At 37.7% G+C, this 15,180-nt stretch overlaps 1 protein-coding gene across 2 annotated transcripts in view; it reads left to right on the top strand.

The window, feature by feature from the left end:
• Nucleotides 1-15,180, top strand: part of LOC106884345 (uncharacterized) — a 106,555-nt gene that overhangs the window by 25,600 nt on the left and 65,775 nt on the right. For both annotated transcript variants that reach the window (XM_089362651.1, XM_089362652.1), the window contains exons 5-7: nt 3,785-3,859; nt 8,823-8,978; nt 13,375-13,595. In XM_089362651.1, coding sequence (XP_089218777.1) covers nt 3,785-3,859; nt 8,823-8,978; nt 13,375-13,595 — 452 coding nt within the window. The remainder of the gene's footprint in view (nt 1-3,784; nt 3,860-8,822; nt 8,979-13,374; nt 13,596-15,180) is intronic.

Here is a 15,180-nt window from a genome sequence, read left to right on the forward strand (position 1 = left end):
TATATATATATATGTATATATATATATATGTGTATATGTATATGCATATATATATATATATATGTATGTATATATATGTATAAGTATACATATGTATATGCATATGTATTCTTATATATGTGTATATGTATATATGTATATATGTTTATATATATGCATATATGTATATGTATATATAAATATATGTATATATATATGTATATCTATATGTATGTATATATGTATATGCATATGTGTATATGTATATGTGTTTGTATATGTATATATATCCATATGTATATGTATATATATGCATATATATATCTGTATATATATATATATATATATATATATATATATATATATATATATATATATATATATATATATATATATAGCGTTCATATACACATAATTTTTCACGTCTTGCCGCATAGCCTTTTCCGTTTGTTTTCCTGTCTTGTTTTTTGTCCGCCACTACATTCCTCCATGGCACAGGTTTAATTTGTGTATACAAATTTAATTTGCAGTCCATGGGAAGAGCCATTTTAACGATGCGTCCTGTCCAACTCTTCGAATCGCCGGTGTTAAAATGGGGGTAGCTGATGAAGGAAAATGTTATCTATGTGGCTTGTGTGTTTTCTGTACTCTGGTTATTATTATTTTCTTGTCTACGTTTTGTTTGCAATGTCCTGTACCCAGATATGCACCTATCTATACAGGTAGAGGTAGGTATGCACATACCTGTACGTATATATGCACATACTCATTTATTATTTGTTCCGCGCTCGTCGAATCGACCGCACCACCGCCCTCTCTCCTCCCCCACACCAATCCCCTAACCGTACCCCCTTCCCACTCCGTTTCCACCCTGCCACCCTACCCCTCCGTCGGAGGATCCTACGGGCCTTCCGTCGCCTCCAGCTCGATCCCACTACCCACCCCATTTTCCCCACCCCACCCCTATCCGCTTTCGAACGCGCCCGCAACCTACGCGATCTACTGGTCCGCAGTACCTTCTCCTCTTCCTCCCCACCCCCACCCGGCTCCTTCCCGTGCTCCAGATCCCGCTGTCACACCTGCCCCTTCATCACCAACACTACCTCTGTCACCGGATCGAACCTACAAACACTTCACATTCCACACAGTTTCACCTGCACCTCCTCCAACCTTATTTACTGCATCAAATGCACCCTATGCAACCAACTCTACGTGGGGCAGACGGGCCGCCGGCTGGCCGACCGTTTCACCGAACACCTAAGGGACGTTCGGCTAGGTTCGGACTCCCCTGTCGGCCGTCACTTCCAGCTGCCCAACCACTCTCCCTCTAACATCTCCGTTTTTGGCCTCGCCCTGCACCATGGGTCCACTCCCTCGCGACTCCACTTGGAGCAACGCTACATTTTCAACCTTAATTCTTCTTTCCCCTTCGGACTCAACGCAGCCCTCTCTTCCTTATGACTCTCCCCTTTACGTCCCTGCAACACTTTTCTTTATTTTTTTATTTTTATTTTTTTACCCTCACACACACATAGCCGAACGCACATATATACACACACACACCCATATATACGCGCACGCCTACATACACAGCCGCATATACATGCACACACATACACACAGGAGTGCACACACAAAATAACACACATACCTGGCACACATACGCACGCACACACATAAAAACACACACGCGCACATACAAAATACACACACACACGTACACGTACCCAACACCTACAACCCCACACAAACACGAACACACACACACTCAAATAACCACGTGTTGACCTTCTACCCACACTGTCTATAGCGTCCACTAACCAGTCCTGCTACTAATTTCTTCCACTACGTCATACACACACACACACACACAAACACACTAACAGATATACCACCAAACCATGCACACACACACACACACACACATACATACGCACACACACGTTCTGTTATCACACACACACTCGCAGACTTCCGCACACGCACAGATATTCATCTCCCTTTTTCACTCTCCTGTCTAAGAAAGAACTTTTCCCCCACCACCTCCTCTTCCGGTCTTTTCATAATGTAACCTCGTGGGCATCGGTACCATTTTCCTCTTTCTCCGTTCTTCCATTCTCCGAACTTTCCATCTTTCCGACGAAGGGCTACGCCCGAAACGTCATACACTCTCTCTTTCCTTTCCTGAGCGTCCAATAATACTATCCATATCACGTCCTCACTTTGTTGTTTCTTTGTTTTTTTGTTATTGTTTTTTTGAACTATATATATATATATATATATATATATATATATATATATATATATACATATTGGCCAAAAGTCACCTGACATTAAATGAAAATTTCATAGATACTGTCTGTATTGATTCAAATGGAAAATATGTCGCTGAAGAAGGACTTCAGTTTGAACAATTTTCATGACGTTTCATATATTTAGATGCTATTATTAAATTCATCCAGTTGTTAAACATAAATAAATGGTTTTGATATACTGTCAGGTATATATATATATATATATATATATATATATATATATATATATATATATATATATATATATATATATATATTACATATGTATATAAATATATGTGCATCAACATTTTTTCTCGTTGTTTAAGCATATACCTCGTTTGTTTACGTATTCGTATTTCATGTTGTTCGCACCATTGGTAACGTCCTGAAATCGGAGGTGGGTGGACCCTCGGAGTCTCCTCTCACTTAAGGGCTATCTTTTTCCTCGTTCTTTTTTTTCATGTGCTATCAACTAATCTTCTGGTATACTGCAAAAGATTATTTTTCCCTTTGCGACGTATTAAGAGATCAGAATAGTGGCTGTTGCTTTTATGCCTAATAACTGCTATTTCCAGTGTACTAAACAACCACCTTGAGGGCCGGCTGCCTTTGAGTTAAATTAAAAGATAGAGTAAAATGCTTTTACACAGCAAATTCCGATATAATCGTAATCTACACCATCTGAGACGTATGTGTATAAAATGTATTAACAAATTATCCATGTTTCAGAAAGTTACCACACACACACACACACACACACACACACACACACACACACACACACACACACACACACACACACACACACACACACACACACACACACAAATATAAACATAATATGTGTATGTATATATACGCATATCATCCTCATCATCATTTAACGTCCATTTTTTCATGGTGACATGGGTTGGACGGTTTGACAGGGGTCAACAAGCCTGTGGCTATGCCTGGCACCCTTCTGGTTTGGCATGGTTTGGTATAATAGACATTTTTATATTTTTATAATACCATAGATTTTGGTGCAATTGACTGAGAACCTGGGGCCCATCAAAATTGTTCCCAATTGGGCCCCACACCTCGTAATCTACACACTTCAAACAGTATGCATTCCTCACTTTTCTCCCACTCCTGTCATTATTTTAAGTTGCCACCTCACTTAGTGTTTATTGACTAAAGTTCTCTAATATGTCTCAAGTTATTTTATGACTTGACAGTTTCTCACTGGTGTATAATTCTCTGGGAAGCTCTACTAACACCGAAATATGTTTCATCGTACTTACTAAATATACATTCACTCTCAGTCACATGACTATTCTACATTTAATTAATTTCAATCAAATCAAATTTTTGGTTTGTTCCCTCCCGTACTTAGCTAAAATTATTTATTAAATGGGTGATATGTAACCTTATTGTATGTAAAATTACGATAATTTTAAAATTAGTTTAGAATATTACCTATGTCATCACTACATTAATAAATACCCATTCTGCTTTAATTCTTTCAGATATCAAGCTTAATGATACATATCGAGTGTATTTTGTTAAGTCTGCGTGGTCTATCTATAACGCCAGTAACCTAGGTAAGTTTTTCAAATAGTTGTCGATTTATTTGTGTGTTGTTTAAAGTATATGACTGATGATTTAGGACAGATTTAGTCCTAAATTTAATGCTAAACAACAAAAATATCCCAAAACACTACATGACAAAATATCTCGTGGTTATAGATTTTCACACTAAAACATAGCTTACCCAGGTTTCTGATTTACTGCAGCATCCAACAAGTCATTCAACATCATTTATTGTTCTGAATGAAAACCCAGCCTCATAGATAGAAGCAGCTCTAAACTAAAGTTGTAAAGCTGCTGGATGTCGTTTTTAAAAGTTTAGTCTTTTGATGACAGACCAAAAGCCTTGTTAGTGAAATTTGAAAAGTAGAAACTAAATAGAAACATCTCGGAGGAACTCTTACTGTGTTTGAATCGTAAACTTAATTTGGTGGTCGGTCTAGCACTTCCACGCCATCTAACCTGAACATTTGTAACAGACTGAATTCCTTTAGTGGACTCTACTCTAACAGAACAGAAGTGTTCGGCTCAGGTCTTTAGGCTAGAGATAGCTTCCCCACTTTTCCCGTCTGTCTAAGGCCTCAAAATGGTCTCAAAAAGACTCATCGGCACTGTTTTCCACTCTCAGAATAGAGTCATGAAAACAAGCAAGTAAAACCTGGCCTCAGACTATCAAATTTCGCCACCACACAACTCACAAATCTTCACAAACAATAAATGATGACTTCAAAATATTAAAAAAGGAAGCTTGCATGCACCAACCCAACTACTGTTAACATCAGTCAGTTAATCGTCTTTCTTCGCGGCTAAACACACAAACTTCTCGAGAACCAACAAGAAACAACACAAAATGTTGGTTAACAAATTATCTTCTATATCACCAGCCTTCAAACATATATCTGGCATGTACGAATCGACGAATGGAGTAGCCTTTTAAACTTAGACCAATGCAAGCTTTCCATGCCTCCACAAACCGTACGCATCATCATACGCAGATATCACAAACATCCCCATCGTACTCCAGACAAAGTTACATAACTACTTCAACCTACACAAATCGTCCAAAAACCTAGCTCAAACGCAACAGCCCTTTTTTAACTGACCAAACTCTAAAACGTTACCACAACCACAAACTTAAACCCGTATTACAGTCACTGACATCCTCTTAACTACTAAAACCTGACCTTTGTCTCCAGTATTGCCACTACGACACTACAACCATAACTACCACCACAACCACCACCACAATTTGTTAAAGAATTTGCTGTGCGTCTGTGTACGTATTTGTTTTTTGTAGTGTGTGTATATATTCTTAGCGGTGTATGTGTAAATATGTGTGTTTCCTTGCTGTTTGGTGGTGTATGCGTGTGCATATGTACGTGTGATTTTTGTTTTTTGGAAATATGTTCTGTAATTTGTGGTGTGTTTTATTGTGGAGTGTACATTATTTTGGTGTGTGTGTTTTACTGAGGTGTATGTTTGGTTTTATCGGAATGTCTTGTGTGTGTGTGACAGGTCCTTATTTATTGATTAATGGTGAGTGTTTCAATAGTTAGTAGTGGTTTATATTTGTTGATGAATTGTTTTTCCTTTTTTATTCTCTGTTGTTGGGTGAAAGAGTCCGAACACTTGTAGAGGGGGAAGATTTTGAATGTGACCACTTAGGGGAATGTTTCTTGTGCTCTTGTCTCGGATCTGTTGACGGTGTATCGTCATTCTTTTGCGTAATGAAACGTTGGGTTGGAAATTTGTTTGTGTTTTTGTTCCAGTGAGGATTTATTTAAGTGTTTTGAGCTGCCTTTTGCTTTTGATGATTTGGTTTGTTTCAAGAATATTTTTCATATTTTCATCTTCAAGTAGAATGGGAAGGTTTTTATGGATGAGGTCAAATATTTCAGTATTTCTGGGATTGAAGGTTGACACATATGGTAAAATATTTTCCTTTGTCTTGATTTTCGTTCTCCTTAGTTCCTGGATATCAATATGTTTTACCCTATCTATTCCGTTGGTGATTAAGCCTAGTGGGAATGCTCATCGGATGAGTGTCTTTCAGTTCTTCCAGTTTTTGTCCACGCTTAGATGGGTCTGACACTATTGTACAAATTCACTTTGCTAGGTTAAATGGAATATTCACTTTGGTGTGTTTTGGGTGGCATGATGTGAATAGAAAGTATTATTTAGAATCCGTGGATTTATAGAATATGTCCGTTTCTATCTTCCCATCCTTGTTGGTGATTAAAATATCCAAGAAGGCAAGTTACTTGGTGTTAAACTCCATTGGATATTGTTGTTTAGATTGTTCAGTATATTTTTCAATCTTGTCGATGTATCCAGGTTTTCCTGCCATAAGATAAAGCCATCATCCAGGTACCTTTTGCAATTACTTTTGAGTTGTGTATGGAATATGTCTCCGAAGAGAAGGGATTAGTTGTAAATCTTTCGTTCATGGAATCCCATGATTATATTGGCATATGTAGGGGCTACCTTCGTTCCCATGGCAGTTTTTGAAATTTGTCGGTATGCCGAATCATCGACGGTAAAATAGCTGTTTGGGAGGATGAATTTTAACCCGTCAGTGACAAAGGCTTTTTCAAAGCACGTCGGCAGTTCAGATTGGAGTGTGTCTAGCTAGTATTTGATTGTAGCTATTCCGGAGTCATGGGGTATATTAGTGTATAGGCTGATTACATCGAAAGCAACAACAGTTGTGTGTTTATTTGCTGATGATTGTGTGGTTATTTTGGCAGATGAATTAGCATGTCGAGGTCATCTCGTATGTAGCTCTTTATGTGTTTTAGAAGAATGTCGCGCGCACACACACGTGCACACACACACACACACCACAACAACACGCACGCACACGCACCATAATAACACGCACACACACACACGCACCATAATAACACTCACACAAAAATTCCTCCCCCAAAACTCCAAAACACACACACATATACACACCAACCAGACTATACAAAAATATTTCTAAAAAAAATAAAAGCAGCACACATACATAGACACACACACATACACCCACACACACATACACCCACACACACTCACACAGACAAAATAACACGCACATACACAACATAACCCCCCCCCACACACACACACACACTCAACAAGCAAATGAAAAATAATTCCTTCTAAATTCTTTCAATGACCATCCTTAACCACTGACCATATTCTCTCAATAGAGAAAAGAAAGGAAAGAAAATTGTTTTTACAATATATTCTATGCACACACACACACAATTGGCCATACCATGAGCAGAAACTACCAATTCAATTTAAAAGACTTTCCAATAGAATTCTTGAAGTTTGAACTAGTGAGCCCCCACACCTACAAAAACAAAACATATATAAGGAGTGACTCAAAAGTCAAATTTCACTATGCACTAAAAACATGAGTACAAACTGTTAACCCGCAATTTTCTTTCTTTTTGACTTCCTATAAACGCCTTTTTAATATTTGATAAGAGGGATACATCGAAACCGGTTATATTTTAAATCACTCACTGTAACAAAAATATTAAACATACACTAAAATATGCTTTTGTGCCTTTTCCAACTTTATTTACTTTTTTAACCATAAGCTTTGATTTGTATAGACTCTTAACCCTCTTTTAACACACACACATATATATATATATAATTTAATAAACATAATATATGTTTTTATGTGCTACTATTAGTTACATGTGCTGAGAGCATGTCAAACAGTATTTTTTAACACATCCAGTGTTCTAGCACATTTACGAGGCACTGACCACATGGCATAACGATATAAAAATGGGACGTTAGGATGACATAAAAAGCGAGAAAAGGCGAGAAAGAAGTAGATATAAAATGTGGTAGGTTGAGAAACCGGAAAATGAAAAGGAGAATTTAATAGTAGCACATAGAAACATATATTATGTCTATTAAATAATATCTACCTTTCACCAGATGGAGTACTTTTTTGCTGATGTTACTACCATGGAACGCTACATGCTCTGTGTATTTTCCTGTGGCTATAATGGCGTAGCAGAGTGTATAACTCTCATGTCGCCGGTGTTAAAACACCTTAGAGTCATGGACAGGTCAGATAACTCACCATTAATCCCATATGGGAGTGATGGACATCGATGTTTCACCATTTTTGTGGCTTATCAGCACCACCTACCCGTCAGTGTTGAAGGCGAGTCAGCCAGTCCAACGACGTATATGCTCTTGGCTTGTAAAATCATGAGCTGGTATGCTCGGAAATTGCATACCTAAGAGAAAATTTACATATGAAGTAAAAACAGCTCTAGTATCTTTAAATCTTTAAATTGCTTCAGCTTCAAAACTGTGATCATGCTGGGGCACCACTATTATTAAATATATATAGCCAATCGTCCAACGACTGGCATAACAGCTCATGATTTTAAAGCCATGAGTATATAAGCTGGACTGACTAGCTGACTCACCTTCGACCCAATGTTGATGAGCTACAAAAATGGCGAAACATCGATGTCGATCACTCTCAAATGGGATTGAGGGTGAGTTATCTCGCCTGTCTATGACTCTAAAGTGTTTTGACACCTGCAACATGAGAGTTATATACTCCACTACGCCATGGCAACCACCGGAAAATACACAAAGCATATACATTAGTATATGTATTTAACAATATTTATTACACTAGAGCTACTTTTACTTCTTATGTAAATTTTCTCTTAGGTATGCAATTCCGGGCATACCAGCTTATGATTTTACAAGCCATGAGCATATAAGTCGTTGGTATTTTAACATTGGCGACATGAGAGACTCCGCTACATCATTGCAGTCACCGGAAAATACACAAAGCATATACATTAGTATATGTATTTAACAACACACACACACACACACACACACATACACACACATACACACACACACACACACACACACACACACACACACACACACACACACACACACACACATAAATATGCGTATATATATTTACAGAGATTGAAGTCGGATCACAGAAATGTATACTTGACAGATTGAGCTTTAATAACTTCATATGTAATCCAAGCGCCGTAGGAGACTTTGTGAACATTACAACTTCCACGTTGCAAACTTATTTTTCTGTAAGTGTGTATGGAACAAAATCTTCTCTAGGTAAGTTGTCAAGTGTCTTTTTCTTATGCAATTCACACTTATTCAATAGCTTAATCTCTTCTCATTTTACAGAACACGAAATAAAATACAAAGAAAACCCCCCACTGTGGGACAGTATAGATATTCAGAAATATTTCGCTATCTTTTTGCATTGCTAATGAGACACATATTTATACAAGTAAGCTGGAAGTTATTCAGCTGAATAAACCCATAATATGCTCTGTATATATACTATCGATTCTAGCATGAAAAATAAAGTGTTTCCCACTTGCTGGATTAGAAGTTCGAATTCTTGGGGAAGAAACAAAATTGCAGTTGTTAACATATTTAAAGCAAAAAGTAAACTAATTACAAATAATTATAGGGTGAGGAATAAGTATTAGTTGTATGGCTATTACACTGCGTAATAAAGTCTTAACTTATTTTGTTTTTGGTTAGTGAGTATTATCTCCTATTTTCTTCTATCTAGAAATCAATGGAAATAACTACTATTCCCTTCAAACTTTACTTTGATGATCTGAACCTCAATGTTTTGAAACTAACTTATTTTCCATTACATTTCACACAGCTTCAGCACTGGGTTGCTGAAGCAGAAATATCGTTAGGCTTGTCAGTTGTTTGACCTTTACTATTTGAGCATGTCCCTTAGTGGCTGACAATATGTACATCTCTGATCATGAGCAGGAGTAGTGGGAAAGCATCATAGCCATGTGTTGAGAGGGCGTCTTTGGGATTTGAGTAAATGTAACAAAAGCAAAGTTTGAAGGAAATATTAGCCATTTTTCATGCTTTCTAGGGGTAAGCAAATAAGAAACAACAGTTGCTACTCAAGGACAAAAATCGTGTTACACTGTAATTATAGGGTGAAGGAAAGAGGGACAGACATTAGCTGTGTGGCTTTGTTTTAAGCATTTTGGCAGAGCCAACGCAATGCATGTATTATCACCTTTATCTAATGATACCATTACCACAGGATCTCAACTTAGATCAACATATTTTTTACATTTACGTTTTTCAATTGACAATAAGGCAGTGATCTAAAAATCGTTAGCACACCGGGCAAAATGCCTAGCGGCTTTTGGTCCGTCTTTACATTCTGAGTTCAAATTCCGCGGAGGTCGTTTAACTTTTATCCCTTTTGGATCGATAAAATAAGTACCAGTTGAGCACTGGGGTATTTGTAATCGACTAAGCCTTTCTTCCGAAATAGCTGACTTTTTACCAAAATTTGAAACCAATAATTACGGACAATCCAGAAAGCGCAGCTTGCGTTTAAATATGACCAGCCCTTCCACACTAAATATATTTACTCCAAAATAACACTTTGTCCGCAGTCTCATATACTATGACCTGCTATTTTGAGGTATGGAACAAGGGAAACTGATTATTGGAGTGGAAGGATACGGCAACTTGATGTAAAACTAGTCAGGTAACATCCCTGGGACATGAAACTTAAGTTGTCAGGCTTATAATTATCTATTTATCGCCAAAGGCTGCTCTTTTCGCTCACATGTGTTTCTGCGCATGCCACAGAAAATTTTACATATTTTTGGCGGGAGAATATATAAAAAAGATACTGAATACATGAAAATATGGTATGTTTCGTTTGGGGTCCTTTTGGTAACCAATCAAATCTTGATGTTTTCTGTTAAGTAGCCATCAATATTTTCAGTTGTTTTATTGGGCTTTAAGATCCGAGAGAAGTATCAGAACATTCTGAGCTACAGACACAGGATCTAATCACCAGTTTATGTTTAATGAGATGGTAGAAGTAATTAGTGAACAAACAGAGGTAATGTAGAACAGAAAGGACTTTATAGCTATACCGAGGACATGATGGCCTCTCCAGTACATGCACCGTGATAAAACGTATCTTTTAATTTCCTGTTATTAAATCCAATGATTGTTATTAATACGAAAAATGTGCTGATATGCAAATGAGTCCAGACAGTGTCTGCTGTTCGTCGCTTGCTTTACAGATAGAGGTAAGATAAATTTCTCTCTTCCTCTTTCTGGTGTGGACGAAATAAACTCTCCTGATGACTACCTAAATGACATCAGAAACTAATCAGACTGTTCTTCTGCGAGAGTTCTATGATATGACATGTAATTGAGAATTTTTACAAACGTCGTCCTGAACATCAATTCATAACTTCATTTATTCAAAATTCTCTCTATTTACCTATTTGAGTTATTTTCCGTAACTAATTATTTTTAAATTGTGTTTTTGCACAACCTGTATTTGCAAACCCCATTTTTGCAAAGCCTGATTTTGCAAAGCCTGTTTCTGTAAAACCTGTTTTAAGTATGGTTTTCCACAGCCTGTGTTTTTGTAAAGCCCGTTTTTGCAAAGCCCGTTTTTGCAAAGCCCGTTTTTGCAAAGCCTGTTTTTGCAAAACCTGTTTTGGCAAAGCCAAACTGAATATACGAGATTTAAAAATATTTTTCAGTTTTTTTATTGAAATTTAGTTTCCCTAAAAATGTGTCAGTTATTTTTCATGTGATAAATAACAAACTAGCAGCTCTGAGTTGAAATTCCGCAACGGACATTGCTGAAACTGACGTCGGTCTTAAGAATTATCGGTTGGCATTTTTCGGACAATCATGGTTTCTGTTAGTGTATATGTTTTCATTCATGTGCGTTAACTACAGCATTAGAGCATTTTAGCTTTTATTTCTAGCAATGTAGGTATTTTTTAACATCCTAGTCACATTTATTGATAATTATAAGCTGTTTTTTTGGGGCGGGGAACATTGCAACCTGCTGTTTATATTAATTGCATATAATAATAATGATAATAATAATAATAATAATAATAATAATAATAATAATAATAATAATAATAATAATGATAATAATAATAATAATAATAATAATAATAATAATAATAATAATAATAATGATGATGATGATAAAGATGATGATGATGATTATGCTGATAAATACCAATAGAGCAACTAAGCAGTCGTTCGACCTCGTAGAAATGGTAGCCAAATCACTCTCATATCACATTTCTACCATCGCGAAATTCAGAATGTCACATTGGCTAATAATATAGTCCTAGATATAATACACTATGACTAAACAAAAAGACAGGATGGTCCATACTGGATTGGATATACAGTCAGGATTAATATGGTGTTAAACAACTTCGGATATTTACAGAATGTACGATGTGTAGCTGGATTAGAATAAGATCTGGTATACAGAAAATATTATTGGTTTGACAGACGCCTTACACATACAATTAGCAGGCAGAAACGTTAGTACGCCGGACGAAATGCTTAGCGGTATTTCGTCTGCCACTGCGTTCTGAGTTCGAATTCCGCCGCGGTCGACTTTGCCTTTCATCCTTTCGGGGTCGATAAATTAAGTACCAGTTACGTACTGAGGTCGATATAATCGACTTAATCCGTTTGTCTGTCCTTGTTTGTCCCCTCTGTGTGTAGCCCCTTGTGGGCAGTAAAGAAATAGGTATTTCGTCTGCCGTTACATTCTGAGTTCAAATTCCGCCGAGGTCGACTTTGCCTTTCATCCTTTTGGGGTCGATAAATTGAGTACCAGTTACGCACTGGGGTCGATGTAATTGACTTAATCCCTTTGTCTGTCCTTGTTTGTCCCCTTTATGTTTAGACCCGTGTAGGCAATAAAGAAATAAGAAACGTTAGCACGCCGGGTGAAATGCTTAGCGGTATTTCGTCTGTCTTTACGTTCTGAGTTCAAATTCCGCCGAGGCCGCCTTTGCCTTTCATCCTTTCGGGGTCGATAAATTAAGTAACAGTTGCATACTGGGGTTGATCTAATCGACTGGCCCCCTCCCTCAAAATTTCGGGCCTTGTGTCTAAAGTAGAAAAGAATATTTAATCTCCAGGAAACCAAATATCTCTCATAACACACTCTAACGTTTTAAATATGGAACGATGTTATTCAGAGTACGTTTGAAAAATTTTAAAAAGATCATATTTTATCTTCTTTTTAAAAGTACTTACATTATAATGTCTGAGGATAAAATGGGGTGGTTACAATCGGAACACCTTTATTCAAGAGACTACCGTATCTGATCGAGAGAGAAGCAGGTAGATTCACGAATGTCTCCGAAACCCACAGCAATTTGCTTTACTGAATTGTGCGTCGTACTTCTGCTGTAAGCCATCCTGAGGAGAGTTTTGAGGGGAGGCAGCTTTTAGACAGACCGATTAATCTCTCGCTTCTACACCACCAGGTTCTGACAATTTGTCATTTATAGGTATGGCAGGCTTCCACCAGTTTTCATTGGCCATCTTGTCTCCCGAAGTAAGTAATGAAAAAAAAACAAAAACAAAAAAAAAAACTAGAACACCGATTTAGAACACAAGCGGCTGACTTCTGTTGTCTTTCTTTTTAATTAAAAAAAAGATCTGGTTGTCAAATACAGTGAATCAAACGTTCCTTTCTCCATCTTCAACTACCTTTCACCAACAACTACCTTTCCCCGAAAACTACCTTTGACCATAAGCGATAACGAAGGGACAGAACTGATTATACATATCGAAAGTAGCAAACGGTACTGTTTACGCATAGACCAAAGAGAAACAGTTTACTTGACTACAGATGGATCAGAGTGCCTTGATGAAAAGGTGAGTATTCTTCTAATTTTAAATTAAACGATGTAATCAGAGAAAAAAGGGCAGCGGCAATGACATTTCGCAAGACCTTTAAGACTTGTGTAAGGAGCCAAACACTTAGCCTAAATACTAAAGTATCGAATGAGCAGATCGCAGCGTTAAACAGAATGGAAAATTGATTCTACCACCCAGATAAAGGAACGGTTATTTGGCTGGCTCCTTTGGCAGGATTTCTTGTTTAGCCCCAGGTCACTCCTGTTTGAAAAGACCTATAACCAATGACGTTCTAGCCGTAACCATATCGCCATTTTCAAGCATTACAAGGGTCGATTGAAAAGTTCATAATCTGACCAACATACTCTCATGAAATGTGAGCAAATGAGGTATATTTTCAACATAGTCCCACTTGTGGTCCACACACTTCTTCCATCAGTGTTGCAGTGCTTGGATCCCATTGATGAAGAAGACTTCATCCTGTTGCTCAAAAAAGTCATCGACAGCAGATATGATGTCCTCATTATTGCGATACTGGTCCCCAGTGTTTTTTCATGCTGGAGAACATATGATAGTCAGATGAGGCCAAATCAGGAAAACAGGGAGGCTGATCAACCAGTTCAAAACCACAGTCACTCACAGCAGCCATTGAAGCTTGTGTGCTGGATCAGTGTCCTCATGAAATAAGACTACTTTCGTTAGTTTTCCTGAGTGTTTGGTCTTGATAGCCTTTTCTAACAGCCTCAGCAAGTTGGTATACTACTCTCCATTGAAAGTGTGGCCCCTTTTAAGATTGGCAACAAACACAGTGTCTTTTGCATCCCAAAATACTGAGGCCATCACCTTTCCTGCTCAGGAAACAAACTTGGCCTTCTTTGGAGCAGGTGAAGAGGGGTGTTTCCACTACATGGATTGTCTCTCTGTCTTTAGCTCAGAGTGATGAAGCCGGTACTCATCATGGGTTAGAAAATGTTCAAGGAAACGACCGGATCTGCCCCACCAAAATGTCAGATTTTCCCATGAGGTGATCAGCCTGGTGCGCTTTTGATCAGGTATTAGAAGACGTGGCACCCACCCAGCAAGAACCTTCGTCATGCCAAGTTCATTGTGCAGAATATTCTCAACTCTCTTACGAGATATGCATTGGCTATTTTATTTATAGTCGATCACCTGTTTCCCATCAGCAAGTGGCGAACACGATCAAAACTCTCCCTTCCTCTCCTAAATCCAGCTGCTCATTTTTGCACTCTAGATAAAATTGGAGCGTCATCCCTAATGTAGCAACCATGTCAGCTTGAATGCCCTTGAGGGCTAAACAATTTTTTCTGCAAGTACTTGATAACTTCAAGATGCCAAATTTCGTCGATTTTCGAGAAAAGTCGCTACTAGTTATATTTTAAGTCTCCTTTGAACAGTCAGATGTCTATCGGTGTCTTTTGCCGATCAGTATGTGGCTAAGACAAAACGATTTGGTGGGCACGTCAAGGATTCTTTACTTTGACCGCACCTAAAGGAATAATTGTTTGGCTATATTTTGGAATGTTGTAAACAACATTCCTGTTTTCATTGAATTCTATTGTTACTCCAGAAATTTTAATATTTC

This window comes from Octopus bimaculoides, chromosome 14 (assembly GCF_046866305.1).
Source record: "Octopus bimaculoides isolate indiv1 chromosome 14, ASM4686630v1, whole genome shotgun sequence".
Taxonomy (NCBI): Eukaryota; Metazoa; Mollusca; class Cephalopoda; order Octopoda; family Octopodidae; genus Octopus; species Octopus bimaculoides.